Source organism: Diceros bicornis, chromosome 40 (assembly GCF_020826845.1).
Source record: "Diceros bicornis minor isolate mBicDic1 chromosome 40, mDicBic1.mat.cur, whole genome shotgun sequence".
NCBI lineage: Eukaryota > Metazoa > Chordata > Mammalia > Perissodactyla > Rhinocerotidae > Diceros > Diceros bicornis.
The window spans coordinates 4,493,094-4,510,209 of NC_080779.1; the positions used below are offsets into that span (position 1 = coordinate 4,493,094).

General features: G+C 50.6%; 1 protein-coding gene across 1 annotated transcript in view; it reads right to left on the reverse strand.

Annotated features, from left to right (window-relative positions):
• SH3RF3 (SH3 domain containing ring finger 3) overlaps positions 1 to 17,116 on the reverse strand; it is a 388,315-nt gene that overhangs the window by 133,308 nt on the left and 237,891 nt on the right. Inside the window, 1 exon segment of the mRNA XM_058534325.1 lies at positions 6,956 to 7,051. Coding sequence (XP_058390308.1) covers positions 6,956 to 7,051 — 96 coding nt within the window.

Below are 17,116 nucleotides of genomic sequence, written 5' to 3' on the forward strand. Positions count from 1 at the left end.
CTCCTGGCCTCTGCCTAGCCGGCACCCGTTCCCACGGGGGTCTGCTTTAGGCTCGTGAGGCTGATTCCATCTTCATGCCAAAGACCCCGAGTTAGCATCTCCAGCGCGGACCTCTGTCAGGAACGTCATCCTTCTACGTCCACCTGCCTATCTGACATCCCCACTCGGGTGTTTAACAAACACCTCAGGCTCTGTGAGCCCAGCACTGACTCCTGGTCTCTGCACGACCCCCCTTCACACTCCATCTCCCACCTCCGTTGATTGCAGTTTCACCCCTCTAGCTGCTCAGCCGGGACACGGGGGAGCTCCATGACTCCTGTGATGCCGTAACCTCACAGCCAGCCTCAGCACAGCCGCTGGGTCCACCAGCGCCCAGCATCTGGTGATGCTGCCCCTCCACGGCCACCAGCCGGGCCCGAGGCAGCCTCACCTCTCACCTCGAACGGGCAGTAGCTTCACCACCTCTTTCCACTCTTGCCGCCCTCGGCCCCTGTGCAATCTAGGCTCGACGCTGGCACCAAGGGCATGCTCCCAAAACTGAAGTCAGGTCACCAACTGCAAAGGCTCTTCAGGGGTCTCCTGTTTCACCCAAAGCAAAAGCCCAAGTTCTTCAAAAGGCCTTCAAGGACATGGGTGGTGATGGACTGTAACTAGTGGTGGTGAACATGATGTAATCTGTGCAGAAACAGAAGTACAATGATGTACACCTGAACTTTACACAATGCTATAAACCAATGTTTCCACAATAAAAAAAAATTTAAAAAAAAAAGGCCTTCAAGGGCCTACGTGATCTGACCCTTGACACAAGCGCCCTCATCTCCTATGACTTGCCACCCGCCCACCCGGTTCCAGCCACTCGGCCCTTCTTGCTACTCCTCACACAGGCCTGCGGCATTCCTGCCTCGGCCTCTGCGCAGGCTGCTCCCTCGTCTGGAACGCTCACCCACTCCCCATCTCCCTTCTGTTTGATTGTTTTCCCACTGTGGTTATCACTTTCTAATGTGTTTGCATAACTGACCTACGTATCTTCTTTGCTGTCTGCTCCCCACACAGGAAAGGCAATTCCCTGAGGAGAGAGACCATTTCCTGTTTCCTGATGTGGGAAATAGTGAGACCAGTGCCTGACATATATCATCTGTATTTGTTGAATTGAGAAGGAGTTTCAGAGAGAGAACTGATGAGAACCGAGGGCAGAGTATATCTGGAAAGTGAGGGAGGAAAGGGGATCAGAGAGAACCCACGCTTCAGTTTGGGAGACACTGGTGCCATCTCGTGTGGTGGGCAAGAGAGGAGCCGAGAGGGAGCAGGAGGGGCCAGGCAACGCCAGAGTGGATGTGAGAGCTGAGGGGCTGGAGACACCGGGGGTCTTAGCCCTCATCAGTTGGTTGCAGACTTGAGCCTGCAGCTTAGGGCAGCGGCGGGGTTGGGGAGTCAGCCCTAGGAGCTGCAGGCCCAGTGGTGGTTCTTGGGGACCTGCGGTGGCACTCCACCCACACAGTCTCCAGGGGGAAATGAACCGCAGACCCAGCTCGCCCATGGCACTGCCCGCCACAGTGCACACAACGCACAGGCTTGCTAGATGTGGGATGGGCACTCAGAAAGCGGCTGCTGCAGATACATTTGAAAATTCCTGCCAGGCCTCTGGACTCCTCTCGACTGGGGTCCCCACTGTACAAGAGGCCCCTGGAGACTATCTGCTCGGGCCTCCTCATGAGACCTGACCACTCCCCTGCAGCAGCACTCAAGGATGGGCACGCCTCAGAGCCCATCCCATCCCATCTGCCATGGCCAGGTGCAAGTGTAAAGTATGCTTCGCTACCACAGAAATTCTATCTGCCTCTTTCCCCCAAAGCAATGGGGTTGACAAGCCACAGAGAGGAAGCCTGCAAACTCTTGGATCTCCAACTCCAGCACTGGGGAGAAAGGTGGAGGGACCCATGTCCACGGCAAACGTGCGGCAGCAGCCAGGGCATCGTGCTCCCTCGTGCTCACACAGCCACGGTCACAGAAGGCAGGAGAAAGTCTCCAGATACTCTCTCCAGATCCCAGGGAGATCTTAGTAAATCCACTGACGCAAAGGGGCTTTCTCTGAATTATCAGACCCTCGCATGTCACCATCAGCTCCGCTGATTAGTCCGTGCCCCTGTTTCCACTTCCCAACTCTGAGCCCAACATGGGCTGCCCCTGACCCACGGTCACCACGTGCTTCAACCTCTCCCATCTCAAGCCAACTCTACGTGCAGATGTGCACACACGCTGGGCTTAGCAAGATCTCCTGGATTCACAAGAGAAGTGCTCCCTGAAACCTTTCATTTCTAGAAGAACCCTGAGGCATTCCACAGCACCAAGCCAGGCCTCCAGGGGGTCAAGAGAACTCCTCCCTCCTTCGGTGCATGCCCGTCCACACTGGGAAAGAACCCGGCCGAGGTCAGGTGGCCGAGCCCCAGTGCCCAGTGCCCGGTGCCCAGTGCCATCCCGGTCAGGCTTCATGTTCCTTACCAGCCAAATGGGAGGATGACCTCTCACCCATAACACCCCCTGAGGAGCCGCGCCAATAAAAGCAGAGGATGAACGAGCAGACCGGGGACGCACGGTTAGGGCTCTTGCGGAGCACTGGTAGCGGAGGGGAGGGGAGGCCGTCCCGCGGGGCAGGACTACTACCCTCTCTTCTCCCAAGCCAGACCTGAGGCAGCAGGATGCCCGGACGCCAAGGAGCTCTCCCCTCCCCCTGAACAGAGCACGCCTAGGCACAGGGTGCTCCACACCCTCCGCCACCCCCGCCTGGTGTCACGCCGCAGACGTGGGGCCACGTGAAGCACACAACAGCCATCTTCTCCCTCGCCACCCGGGACACTTAGGGCAAGTGGGGAAGGCAGGACCCTCCTCACACCCTCCCCGTTTGCTGCCAGGGAGGAGGCGATGCGGGCTGCTCCTGCGCGTGGTGCGGGCACGAGTCTACATGAGGGTATGCCCTACACGACATGTCACCGAGGTAACCATCTACACACCGACCACGCAGAGGAGCTGATTTTTAAATATCCCACCCGGTATAAACAAAGCACCAGCATATCATCCACCGACTTGGGGGGTCTTTTTAGTTAACTGCTGGTGAGCTAGGTCTCCTCATGACGCTGCTTCAACAACTGGTTTTCTGAGCATGAACATAGAACTTGACATTGATGCTTAGTCCATTTCACCATTCTTTACAACTGTGTTTCCAGCCTATTCTGGTGTCTTTGGCATCTTAATTCTGCCCCCCGCGGAGAAGTTTTCCTCACGGACAAGCATCATAGGCAAACCTGCTAACGTGCCTTCTAAGTCTGCATGCAAGTCCCCACCAAGAGTCTGCAGGACAGGAGAGCACAGCCCTGCATCCTGTCTCTGGACCTCTCCACAGTGAGCTGATTCCCATGGTGCTGCTCAAAGACGGCGTTCAAGAGAGCTGCCTCTCCCACCACGCAGCACAGCACATTCGTGTCTCCTGTCTTGTTGGCATTATCCAACCGCTAATTCCCCAGCCGGGGCTGCTGTGCCTGCATAGACATGGGGGCACACCTGCCCCCAAAGAGCCCACCCCCTGGGAAGCGACAGGAGCACTTGTGAGAAAACACTCAGCCACACAGGCCGAGTGTGGTCAAAGCCCAGGAACCACACACAGATCTTCAACAAACACACGAGTGAGCAGTTATTCTTTCAGCAAACATTTATAGCAACGAAACAAAAGAGACGGCCCTTGCAAGGAGCCTACCTCGTGCCGGCCCGGTCTGTGCACTCCGTTATTGTCTTTAAGCCTCACAACCACCCCAGAGGTCCATGTCACTGCCCGTGAAGAGAGGACACTGAGGTTCAGGGAGGGTAAGGAACTTGCCAAAGGTCACGTGTCTCATGTGTGGTGTTGAGCCACACTGGGTCCACCTCTGAAGCCCACGAGGTCCTGAGCTGCCCCGCGGCCCACTCAAGGTCCTGCCATTGGGGCTGCCATTGCCCATGAGGAACGGGCCCTGCTCTCAAGAGTGGCAGACGCCAGGCACGCCATCTTGGAGCCCCGGGGAAAAGAAGAATGGGGCCGGCTTGGCAGGACCTCAGGTCGGGGCACTCACGCTACAGGGTGGGGACCCAGCCAAGCCATGGCAGGACTCGGGAACAACAGAGCCTCACCCGTGTTCCTGCAGCACACTGACCCACACAAGCAGCGCTGTAGCCCTCACACACCGAGGAGCAGGGCTCCCCAGCCCCTGGGCCTGAGGAATTCCCTCAGATTGACTTATCCTCACTTCTCTTAGAACAGTGCATTCTGAAGAACCAAAATGCTGGCAATAATTCTGCCCCCTCAAGGACTGGAGACACAGAACGAAGGCCCTGTCTTATGTTTGGGTTTATTCCCCGAGGACAAGAGCACCCTGTCTGCTCCTCTCTCTGTCCCAAATGGACACCAGCGAAGGCGCCCTGCCCAGCTGTCCTCTGACAAACGGACAGGTGTCAGTGACACGTGCCATCAGTCCTGGTGTGAAGATGGCCGCTGGCGCTGATGGCACACAAAACCGATGGGGAGCAAAGAACAAGGAGGCAGGTTCCGGGACGCGGGACTGTGGGCCAGGAAGAGGAGCTAGAAGGGCAATGAGGAAGATCAAGGCCTAGGCAGGAGAGGCGCACGGGGGCAGGGAGAAAGGACAGGGCGAGGTGGCAGGTGCACACAGATTGAGTGTCCGTGATCAGTGGGCAGGTGGGCACCTGGGGGCTGTGGAGATAGTAGCTGAGAGGATGACCCACAGCACACCAGGAAATACAGACACTCCTGGAGACAGCACTGCCTTCTCAGGAAACAGCCTGCAGGCAGCAGCAGGTCAGACCAGCTCCAGGCGGTTTTATTCCATTTGTCCACTGCGCCTGCCCGGAAAGCCCAGGGCAAAGAAATAGCCCTTGTTGGGAGAGGACTATACAGTCTGCAGCGCAAAAGTTCTCACCCACTTCTCACAGATCCACCCCGGTCCATCAAGCATCCGGCCTGAACTGACTGGTGGGCAGCCCAGGGCGGGCAGAGGCCCTCGGCGCCCCACGGGACCACAGCCAGACGCCTGAGCACAGACCTGAGCCCCACACGCACTTCCAACCCCAGCTAGACAGGCTGGAGGAGAGCTCTCTGTCAGCCAGTCCTGTAAGGAGCACGACTCCAGCCACGTTCCTCCAGAAGCACCAGGCTCATCTCTCGGATAAAGGACACTCCAAACGGGGCTGTCTGCCTGAGCAGCAGCGGAGACGACAGCCTCGGCCCCTCCTGGCGCACCAAGCTGGCTCAGGCTCCAATCCTGCGGAGGACCCCAGCTCCGACCACTCTGATCTGACGTGCCTGCTCGGCCTCAAAGAGGACAACAGTCTCAGCTAATCGCGAACTTTACAACCCACCAGGACGCACCCTAAGGCCATATGCGAGGCAAGAGTCATGGTGGGCTTTTGTCACACACCTCAAGCACCTCAAACCTCAAGCACCTCAAACCTCAAGCACCTCAAAAGGGAATCGACATAAAACCCCGGAGCACAGTCTCCGGAAATCCCCGTTTCGGGCTTCTTGTCTTCACTGGTTGTTGCTAAGAACCTAGGAGTCTGTTTCCGAGCATCTGAGGCAGTGCTGTGGCTGCACCAGGGCTCCACAGGCGATGGTGTGGGGCTGGGCACGGCACAGGCCGCAGCCCTGATCAGGAAGGTGCAGGAGAGGAAGGAGTGAGGCCCCTGCCACAGCTCCTGGGAGGAGGGCCGAGCCCCTGAGCCTCAAGGGCCATGGGGCCGTCCTGTCTGAGGAAACACACAGGGCATAAGGAGGCTGAGCCCAGAGCAGAGGGGGGCCTGTAAGGGGAGGCGTGGGGCACGAAGGGCCACAGGGCCAGAGTGATGAAGGAGCCCCCGTACATCCTGGAGGGAGGAGTATTTGAAAGGCACATCTCCAGCGACTAGGCAATCAACCCTGGGAAGGCATAGATGGGCGACCTGCCAGTTTGCCCTTTGCGTGTGTCTGGTTGGTCTTCCAGCTCTATGCCCATGCTCTCGGCCTCCCTGACAATGCCTGAGCCCCTTCCAGAGAAGGGGGTAGCTGACGGGCCTGACTCAACTGTCAGCAAGGGGTGGATGCCACTGTTACCTGTTACGGTTCCCCATAACATTTTTCCTAGCTTCTTAAATTGCAGTGTAAAAAAAAGTGCACCAATGTTAACTGGACACCAGCTGCTACATCCGTGTAGCCACTCCCAAAACCAAGCTATGAAACATCTCCACGTCCCAGAAGACTCCTTCTTGCCTCTTCCAGTTAACGTGCTGCCGAAACCACCGCTGTGCTGTCTGTTGCCCTCGGGTAGTCACGCCTGCTTTTGAACCTCCTTTAAAAAATCATATGGTATACGCTCTCTTGTGTTTGGCTTCTTTCAAAAATGTAGAAAATGTAGTAATCTTTCGTTCATTTTCACTGCTGGACAGCATTCCATCGTATGGACGTACCATACTTTATTTATCCATGCCACAGTTGATGGACATTTGAAGTGTTTCCAGTTTGCGGCCATCATAATAAGGTTTCTGTGAACATTCTCATATATGTCTTTGAGTATCCCTGTAAGAGTCAGCCTGGGAAAAAGTTCCACAGGCTAAAAATGTCTGGGAGCTCAGAGTTTTGACTTTTAGACTGCACGGTCAGTGGTATTCATGCATCAAGTTCTCAGATCTTAAGCAGCAGGATGGAGAACACCCCCTAGGAGCTGAAGCAAATGCACAAATGGAGGCTTACAAGGTGTTCGGGTAATTGTGAATCTTACAAGTCTATCTGACCTCAGATTATTGTGGAGTAGCTTCTTTCTCTCTTGGAAAAGGGGGCTCCAAGGTCAGGTCACCCCTGGTCTAAAGTCACATCACCCCTGGTCTAGTGAAACAAACAAGGGCAAAAGAAGCAGCAAGTGTGACAGTGGGACCTTACCTCCACGTACAGGAGAGGGAAAATCCCAATCTTGTCCCCCAGCATTCCTTCTGCCCAGTTGTCATCCACTCTTCTGATCACGGTCAGGACTTCGTCCTGGAATTGCCAGAGCCCACCATGTACACAAGCACAGGGATGTACACACACAACAAAGAAGAAAACAACAGACCATTAGTATCGTTGAGGTTAAGAAAAGATTCCAAGCAATGATTCGAAGAACAGTCACTATTCATTCCAAGATCTGACATGAAAACAGTCAACCCTTACATCTTCACCCAGGATCTCTCTCTTTCTCTCGTGTATTGATTACAGCTGCAAAGATTCTGAAATGGAAAAGCATGGCAATTCACAATATAGTTAGTATTTTAAAATTCACGTTCCCATTGTTTATTTAATGAAATAAAAATATTTTGAATAAATATAAATTCACTAAGTATAAAACTTTTTAAGTTTCTGACTCCATTAAAGAACAAAAAAATGACCCAATCAAACTGCATTTATTTAGAGTCACGGGTACAGAAAGCTTCGAATAACCCTCTTAAATTATTTAGCATGCCAGACAATACCAAGGAGAGATGGACAAAGTGGAAACAGATGGAAAGAGAAAGGAAGAGGCCTGAAGCAAGGAGGAAAGATGACTGTTGTGGGGAGATTGGCAGAAAGGCAGCTGATGAGGAAGGACAGACCCAGGATGCCTTCACAGGTGCCAGGAGCTGTAGAGACAAATGGCGGGGGTGTGGAAGGGAGGGTGAGAGAGAGAAAGGACTGAGAAGTGATGGAGAACAAAAGGGGGAAATGACCAGGAGGAACCCCCAGGGGAGAGAAAGACAATACAGGGTGCAGCAGGGTCAAGAGGGCCAGACAGGGATGCCATGGGCCAAACTGGTGCCGACATCAGGGCTCTTTGGCTAGCCTCTGTTCCCTCTCCAGTAACCATCATTCTTTTAGCACACAGGGGTACAGGGGAACCCCCACAACGACAGTCCGCCCAACCACCCGCCACCCCCGCCACACCACATCAAAACCTGTCGTTTGTCCCTCAAGAATCTGCTAGGAGACCAGCTGGCCCATCTGGGACTCTAATGTGCTGAGGAGCTGATGGCCAAGAGCGGCCTAATGGGGTAACCCCTATTGGATTTGAATGTACCACCCGCCTTCCCAATGAGCCTTCCAGACTTTAACATAAAGCAATAACATGGGACTTGTAGGCCTCTCTCAGGGTCAGAGCGACATTTTAGGGCAGTAGATTTCATGAAATCAGCAGAGAAGCTGCTTCACTGTGAGCTGAGGGACCATACAGTTTTGCGGTGTTCATCTAGGCTGAGATAGAATGATCTAATGGGAACTCGATATGCCTTTCAGAGACACAGAGAGGGAAAAGCAAGGACGAGCATCTGTATTGGGAAGTTCCTCCAAGGTCTCTTCCAAACCTCTCTTCTTCCAGGAGTACAGAGCAGAGCTTAGGGGCAATCATACCCCTCCTTTTCCCTGTCCTCAATTCCAATTTCCCACTTTAAAAAGTAACAAATAACAAAAGGATTTGTGACTTTTCCCAACTGATATAGGCCAGAAAAATGCAACGGACACTCTCAGGGAATCCTATCACTTCACATGTTACAGGGTAGCTGGTTCTTGGGCTACAGGATAACATTTACAAGGGTTTCCCTCTGGCAAATGCTCAGCCATTAGAGTGTGTGGGCTTTTCTGATAACCATTAGGGCCAAAGAGGCCAAGGGGCTTGGGGAGAGGTGTACAGAGAACGCTCCCTCACCCCTTGGCCTTGCTCACCTCTCATGGTCGCAACTAGGAGAGTCCTGACCCGGCGATGAACTCAGCTCAGATTTAGCCAAAGGGAGACCCTAAGACTGACCATGCAAAGGAAAAGGTAATGGCAGGCTTCCTACAAGTCTGAGTTTTTGCAACAGCAAAATAACACACACACAAATTTAATTTTATAACATTAAAAAGAAGAAAATACCAGCTTAATTTTGGTTAAAAACAAGAAAATGCCATAATATCTATACTATTATTTAACATTGGTCTAGAAATTAGAGCCAAGAAATAAAAGATGACAAAACAAGAAGTATGAATATTGGAAAGAAGAGTATACAATTTTCTACCTGGAAAAATAGAGTATCAACTAAAAAATTAGAATAAGTAAGAACTTGAGAAAGGCTTCAAATTTTAAAATAAATACATAAAAATGATTGTTTTTCCCATCTACCAGAAATAATCAGTTAGAAAATGTGATTAAAATTGGCTAACCATTAAAAAAAATAAAGTTAGTTCTCTAATTCACTGTATATGCCAAAATTAATTCCATAAGGATTAAAGATTTAAATGTTAGAAAAAAAACTGGAATATCCAAGAAGAAAATATGAAGAGATATACAATTTTGAGCTGGAGAAGGTCTTTTGAAGTATGATAACAAAAATTTGGCTATAAAAAAAACCCTAAATTCTCTATGATAAAAACAGCAGAAACAAAGCAAAAAGGCAAATAAATCAGAAAAATACTTGCAGGATGTATGAGAGTCTTTACTATATAAGGACCTAAAGACACAGTAGGAGAAAAAGACAAATATCTTAAAAGAAAAATAGGCCAAAGGCAAAAATCAGGCAAATCACAAAAGAAGAAAAGCAAATTGCCATTAAACACATTTAAAAATGTTATACCTGACTAGTAATCAAAAAAATACAATTTTATACATGAAGATTCCTTTTTTCCTTCTTTATTCTCTTTTGCCTATCAAATTAGCAAAGATGAACATAAAGCCAACTCATAGTGCTGGCCAGCACACAGGGAATGGGCACGTTATCATTTTTGGTGGGGATATAAATTTATGGCCGGCAGTTTGGCAATTCCTAGCAAACATTAGAGCCTACATACGATCTAACAACGCCACTTCTAGGGACTCTATCCTAAGAAAATCAAAGATATGCAAAAAGATTTAGCTTTGAGGATGTTCATTACAGTATTTGTCCAACTAGAGAAAAACTAGAGGCAAATGCACAGCAAAAGAGGATTGGTTAAATAAATTATGGTATTGTCACCAATACTACACCCAACTCCAGCCCACTCTAGCCATCCTGTCCTACCTAAGGAGGAGGGGAAAATGGAGAAGTGCATGTGGATTTCACAATCCAGAGGAGCAGTCTCCTTAAAAATCTGAGAGCTAATCATAGGATCGCAGGACTATAGAACACTTCCCCGCCTTTGACCTCTCCACTTCCACCTAAAACTACAAAACTCTGATGAATGGAATCAAAGAAGAACTAAACAAATGGAGAGATGTTCCACGTTCATGGACAGGAAGACTCAATATTGTCAAGATGTCAGTTTTCTCAACTTGATCTATAGATTCAATGCAATTACTATCAAAATCCCAGCAAGTTATTTTGTGGATATTGACAAATTGGCTCTAAAGTTTATACAGAGAGGCAAAAGAACAGAATAACCACCATGATACTCAAGGAGAGGAACAAAGACTGACACCATCGACTTCAAGACTTACTATAAAGCTACAGTAACTGAAGACAGTGTGGTATGGGTGATAGAATATAAAAAACATATATACTGGACACAAAAATATATTCTGCATGATCCATTTATTTGAAGTTCAAGAACAGACACAACTTATCGATGGTATTAAAAGACGTGGGAGAAGAGAGTATGGGTGGACTAGGGCGCTGATACCTCACCATTTCTCCACTGGGTAGTGATTATAAGGATACATTCTTTTCATTCATCAAGCTGCATAATCTTGATTATTGGACTTGGTATATTATGCTATACTTAAATAAAAAGTGTTTTTTTGTTTTTTTTTTAAAGGTAACAGTCCACTGGATATGGACAAGGCATGGCGCACCTTGAATATAGCATTTGGTCCTAACACATCTCCAAAGGGACATCATATACTGAGAAAGCCAACCATTACGTAAACAGTCTGAAATCAAGTCACAGAAAGCCAGAGAAGAAAGCAGGATCGCTGAGCCTGAGAAATGTTAAAGCTGAGTGTGTGTGTGCGCGTGCGCACGCGCGTGTGCATCCACACGTGTGTGTAGGGGGTTGTAGGGGTATGATTACTGTCTTCGAGCTTTGGCTTCTTTACCACACTGAAGAGCAGGGCTCATTCCGGGTCATCCAGGAGGGTGGGATTAGCACCAAGGGCTCCAAGTTCCTGAGAAGCAGACACGGTTCCACATAAGGGAGAGCTGTCCAAAAACAAGTGCCAACTCTTAGGCCAGAGAATTTGCCATCACTTCAAGGGTTAAGTAGTGCAAACCTGCTCCTCACCCAGCCACCAACATATGAGCAGCCCTAAGCGCCCGGCATGAGAAGGAGATGATCCCTTCCCAAGAAGAGCTCAGCACTTGGTCGGGGAGGCCCTCTAGTACAGAGACAGGCATTATCCATTGTAATGTAGGGTCAGTAAAATCCCACCATAACGTGGTAAGTGGGGTCCAACACCCAATCATGTCAAATGTGATATTGTGACGTTAGTGAAATGAGCAGGTGGAGCCTACACAGCCCCATCTGCCTATCAGATGCAAATCCAGTGTCGTCCCAGCTGTGGTTTGGTGGTACCTGGTGGCAGGTGTCTGTTCTGGCTCAAATACTGACGGAGGCAGTCCTGGGTCCCATGGCAGCCTCAGAACAAAGCCGTGCTGAGTGGGACGTGCAAGGAAACACCATGTGCTTGGCCTCTGTAGTGCTGTGCTCCATGTCACAGGGCAGCAAACCTTTCGAGAAAGGGCCACATAGTCAATATTTCAGGATTTGCAGGCCACACTGTCTCTGTCACGTACTCAACTCTGCTGTTTTAGGGTGAAAGCAACCAGAGACAACACATAAATAAAGGACCCTGGACTGCATGCCAATGGAACTGTATTTACAAAAACAGCAGCAGGTGGACAGAATTTGGCCTGTGAGCCCTCGTTCACCCACCCTCGCTTGATGCAGAGGAGTAAACACAATCTCACTAGCCACCACAGACATTGCTGACAGTCAGAGGGGCAGATGAGCTGCTGGGCCAATATGGCAACATTTGAGGATTTATGAATGAAAGTTGTTTCCACGACGTCACTTCACTTTCAGATGCACGACTCAATTTCATTTACAAGTTTCATGTAAAGTGCTTGTTATTCTCTGTGGGTCAGCAGAATTCCATATGCTGTCTTCCCCGTTCCCTGAAATTTTCAAGCTTTGAAAATACACCAAATGCCATCACCGTATGGCAGTGGCTCTCCTTAGTATTCAGGTGGTCTCAGGTGGTCCTAAATGATTGTAAGTCTGCGCTATGAACATAACATGGTTATGAAAAAGGTACATTGCCTTTATTCCCAAGGCTCAGTGGGTAATACATCTGCAAAGGATTCAAGTACCATAGTAGGCCCACCACCTAAAAGGGGCCTTTAACTGTGTTTCTAATTCATTTACCTAACTCCCCAAAATCTGTGCGCTCATTTCTACTGGGGGAACAGTACAGCTGCACACAGATGGGCTCCGTCAAGAAGAGACACTGCAGAGCAGTGCACCGAGGCTCTGCCTTCCTGCCCTGTCTGGGTTGGTGTATGGTGTCCCCACAGAAGCCTTCTGAGGGAGGCCACTAAAGGTGCTGGCCGAGCACACTGCCCCTCAATACCACTTGAAAGGTACGTTCAGTAAATGTCAGAGCTCACGTACCAAGGGCTCAGCCTGAGACGCTATGCTCACTGAGAACCCTGGAGAACTCCTTCAGCAGCTCTGGATAAACCAACCTCTAAGAGCCTAACATTTCACTCTCCTAAATGAGCTGTGGGGCAATATCACATAAAAAACCCCTAGAAACGGTCCCTGAAGGGCCATGAAAGGGCGCAGACGGCTCTCCTGGAGAGCACTTCAGCTTCTCTGCTCCCCTCTTCCACCTGCACTCAAGTGGCTTCCGAGAAGCAGTAACGTGCCGGAGACCAGAGACGCCCCTTTGGAAACCCAGCTCCGTGGCCTTGCCCTTCATCGTCAGAACGCACACCAACCACAGACAGAGAACCCAAGTCATTGTTTCACAGAAAGAAGGGAAAATTAAAAAGGGAAAAGCTCACAAACTCCCTCAACCTTTTGTGGCAGAAATAACACAAAATTGTCCATCTGGTAGCTGTCGGCAGTTCTAGGTGAGGCTCTTAACGGAATCAGCTGCCATGAATCCCCTGCTGTCCTGCTGAGGCCTCAGCAGCCATGACCTTCCAGAGCCCAGGGGGCTTTCTCCCATCTTCCTGTCTCATCACCTAGTCTCAACTCCAGAGGCTGCCAGAGGCCTAGAACCACCCCAGAGGGCAACACTGCATGAGGGAGAGGCAGACGGCTCAGGGGGTCTCAGGGCTGTGGCAACCTGCAGCCACAGGGTGGGCCCAGTTCCAAGTGGAGCGGTCAAAGGTCAGGTGCCACACCCTCCCCACTACACACCCTCCAGCAGGCATGGCTCAAAGACCAGATAATCCTTGTCCCAGTTGCCCACTGTGGGTTGTGAGCACTTGAGGGTGGGACTCTGTGCCCACGCACTGTCCTTGGCACTGAGCCTAGCACCCGGAACATAGCCCAGGGTTGAACACACGTCTGAAAAATGAACGAATGGACCAAGGAGGCTGGACGAGAATAAACTAATACTCTCCCTAGCAAGGCAGAGAGCCTGCACCCAGCTGCACCATCAAATATGGATTCAAAGTCCCCATGCTGGGGACAGGCAGAGAGTAGATGATGGACGATCCTCCCCTTGGGGAGCCTGCATTCCAGCCAGGAGGGGCAGACAATGTTATGTAAATATGAATCATACTTTCTTGCGAGGAGAAAATGCTGTGTGGAGTGCTGGGTAAGTGGGGGCTCCGTGACAAGGGGGTCAGGGCGGCTCCGAGGGCCTGCAGACACACGGGGAGGGCATCCAGGCTGAGGAGCCCTGGGGGAGCCAGCAGGCTGGACTGGAGAGAGAAGAGGCCAGGAGGCCAGTACGGCTGGGAGTGGAGTGAGCCAGGGACAAGCGCTGGAAACCAGCTGGGAGGGAGGCAGGCGAAGGGCCACGTCGGGTCTTGTAGGCAGCACAGACTTTGACGTCAGCTCTGGGGAAGAGGAGAAGCCAGTGGGGATTCTGAGCAGAGGTGGGGCACCCCGACACAAGGTAAAAGGCTTGCTCGCTCCAGCTGCTGAGGGGAGAACAGGCAGGGGGTTGCCTACAGTGAGCCAGGGGGACAGGGGCACACAGGGTGTGAGGCCTGTCCTGGGAGAAGAGCTCACCTCCTGGAGAGGCTTGAAAATCTTGCCTGACAAAGCTTCAGATATATCCCAAGCTTTCCTGCAAATGAAAATGATTCCCTGTACAGATTCCCCGACCTCCCCCTTGATGTCAAAGAAGGGGGTGGGCGAGGACACTCCGCAGCAGCCCCTCAGGCTGCCTCCGCTCCGCCACCTCCTCTCTGCCTCCGAGTTGATCACCTTAGTAAAGGCACCTCAACCACACAGGCCCCGTGGGCACTCAGGTGGCTGCAGGGCTGCTGCCCAACTGGAAGGAGGGGTCCAGGACCCAGCAGCCAAGAAAGTGACTGAGTTTCTCTGGTGAGTTTGAAACCGGGGGCCGACTTGCTTTAACTATACTCAGTTAGTCGTCTGTTTGTAAAAGTGGTTAGATAATGCATTACTAAAACCCACCCTACAGATAATATCTCTGTGCCTTGGGTCACCATGGTAACCAGTGCTTGAGTTTTTCAGGAACTGAGAATTGACCCCTTGTCCAGTTCAGGCTGCTTAAGAACCCCAGCTCACCAACTTGGCCTGTACGGATGACCAATAAGTGACCCTTTGATGTCAGAGGGCTGAAAACTCCACCCTCCGACTATGGTGACGCTGCCATTTTGTGGACATGCGTCCTACAAAGAGCCATGAAGCTTGACTACGCTTGCACAGATCATCAATTACCTCACTTCTCCTCACCTCCAATCATCTGTTCCCACACTTCAGACTACCCTGGCCCTTATTCTCATAAATATTCCCAATCCCCATATCTTGGGGAGGCAGATTTGAGATTTGTTCTCATGTCTCCTCACTTGGCTGACTTGTGAATTAAATCCTTTCTCTGCAGCAAACTCGTCATCTCAGTGATCAGCATAATCATGCCGTGGGCAAAACGAACCTGGTTGGGTTTTTCAGGGTGAAGTGGCCTGAGCAGAGCGCAGTGCTCAGGACAGGGAGAAGGAGGAGGAGCCACCCAGCTCTCCTCAGGCTCATCCCACCTTGGTCCATGGTCACAAAGTTCCCGAGTCTTCCCAACCCTGAAGGTGTTCCCAACTGCCCGTCAGGAAGAAGCAGAGAAACAGCAGGCCCGGGTGCCCAGAGACGAGGTCAGCAGCCTTGACACAGGGACTGAGTGGATTCCACACCCCGGAGCAATTCCCTCCAAAACTCAGCCACGAAGAAAATACGGTATAGCAGACTAGCCCTCGAAATTCTCAGTTCCGCACGAAGTATGTGTCTTAGGAAGGATGTTTGTTTTCCTGCGAGCATTCTGGGCTAACATAAAAAGTGGCATGTATCAGAGAGAACTGCAGCTTTTCCTGAAGCAGGAAGAAAGCAGACGGCAGGACGCAAATATTTGTTGAGAGCCTATTTTGAGCTCAGTTCTCTAAATGCCTTTGCTCATTGAATCCTATTATCAACTCCATTTTCTAGTTAAAAAAAGAGACTCAAAGACTAAGAAAAGGTCCCAAAGTCACCATATAATAATAAAAATGTGTCACGGTTTGGATTCGTGTCTGCCTGACTCTGGAGCCTAAGCTCTGTTACATTTGATTTTATTTTTATCTAAGTGTGCCCCCAAATCAGAAGAACATAGTTTGGGGTTAATGCTGGATTAATTCACAAAGGAGAGAAATGATGGTTAATTCTGGGAAATGATGATTAAACTCTCAGCAGCGTAAGAGGATCATATGGAAGGAGAAAAGTCTGAGTAGATGAGGACAAACTGTGGGGTGTTTTCAAAGGGTTTTTGCCAACTCAAAGCATCCCTTTGGCCCTGGAGGGTTGGGGAGGGCGAGTGTGAGAGGACTACCAGCAGCTGTCCCTGTGCCCACAAGTCCCGCAGCTCCTCCACGCAGCAAGAGTGGTGGGATTGGGGCCAACGTGGGGAGCCTCGGGTCCCTGATGCAAGTCGGGTACAAAAGTGCTTCTGTGATTGGCCAGGCGCTGCCTGAGCAAATCTCATGGCCTCTGACGATTCCTGAGCGTTGCAGAGTGAATTCACCAACCGGCAGCCCCAGGTCCTTCACATCCAGCACAGGTCCCCGGCCAGGTGATGAAAATGTTCTCATTCACTGACATTTAAATAGTCGGGGCTCAATAAATATTTGCTGAGTCTTGTAGTTAAGTGAAAATAAGATAATATGGAGTAAGCCACCACAAAAAGAATGGATCTCAAGGCTGCCAAGCCCTGAGCTCAGCTCTTGACTTGCTCTAGACACCCCAGGGCAGATATTAGCGTCCTGACTTGAACAGGAGGAGCCGAGGGCCCAGCAAGGTTAAGCATCTTCCTCAGGTCCCACAGGGATCCCTCACCGCCTGCACCCCGGTGCCTCCACACCAAACCCACCCCTCCCTGTCACTCGGAGGGCAGCGCCCACCGAGGCCTCCCGTGAGAGCGTGTGGGAAACCGGCTGGCAGTGCGTGGGGACACGGCACTTTTTCCTTCAGGCTCCTTATTTGCTGCTTTTTGGAGAGGGACTAAGAAGTTATAAAATATGCTTTTTATAGCTGCCTTATGAAAAGCAATTATTCATTCTCTTATATGAAACAAAGACTTTGGTTTTAGAATGACTTTAATCAAAGCAAGATTTTTACCTTTGGTGTTGGCTTTTGAACAGTCCTGTAAAAATTGCATTAATCTCCCCGCTTCATGCCTTTTTAAACCAAATCAATCCATCATAGTGATGTTTTTTAAAGGTGAGTTAGCACCCTCCGCGGATTTTAGAGACCCATCTTCCTTGTTACTCGAATGGAACATAGTCAAACAATAAAGCTTTCTCTGGAGGCAAAACCAAGCTGGCCTGAACCAGCCAGTAGTGCCAAAGCACAGACAGCCATGTGGTCACCTGAGGTGCAATATAAATGGAGATTGTTAGATAGAACCGGCATTCCAGGCTGGGG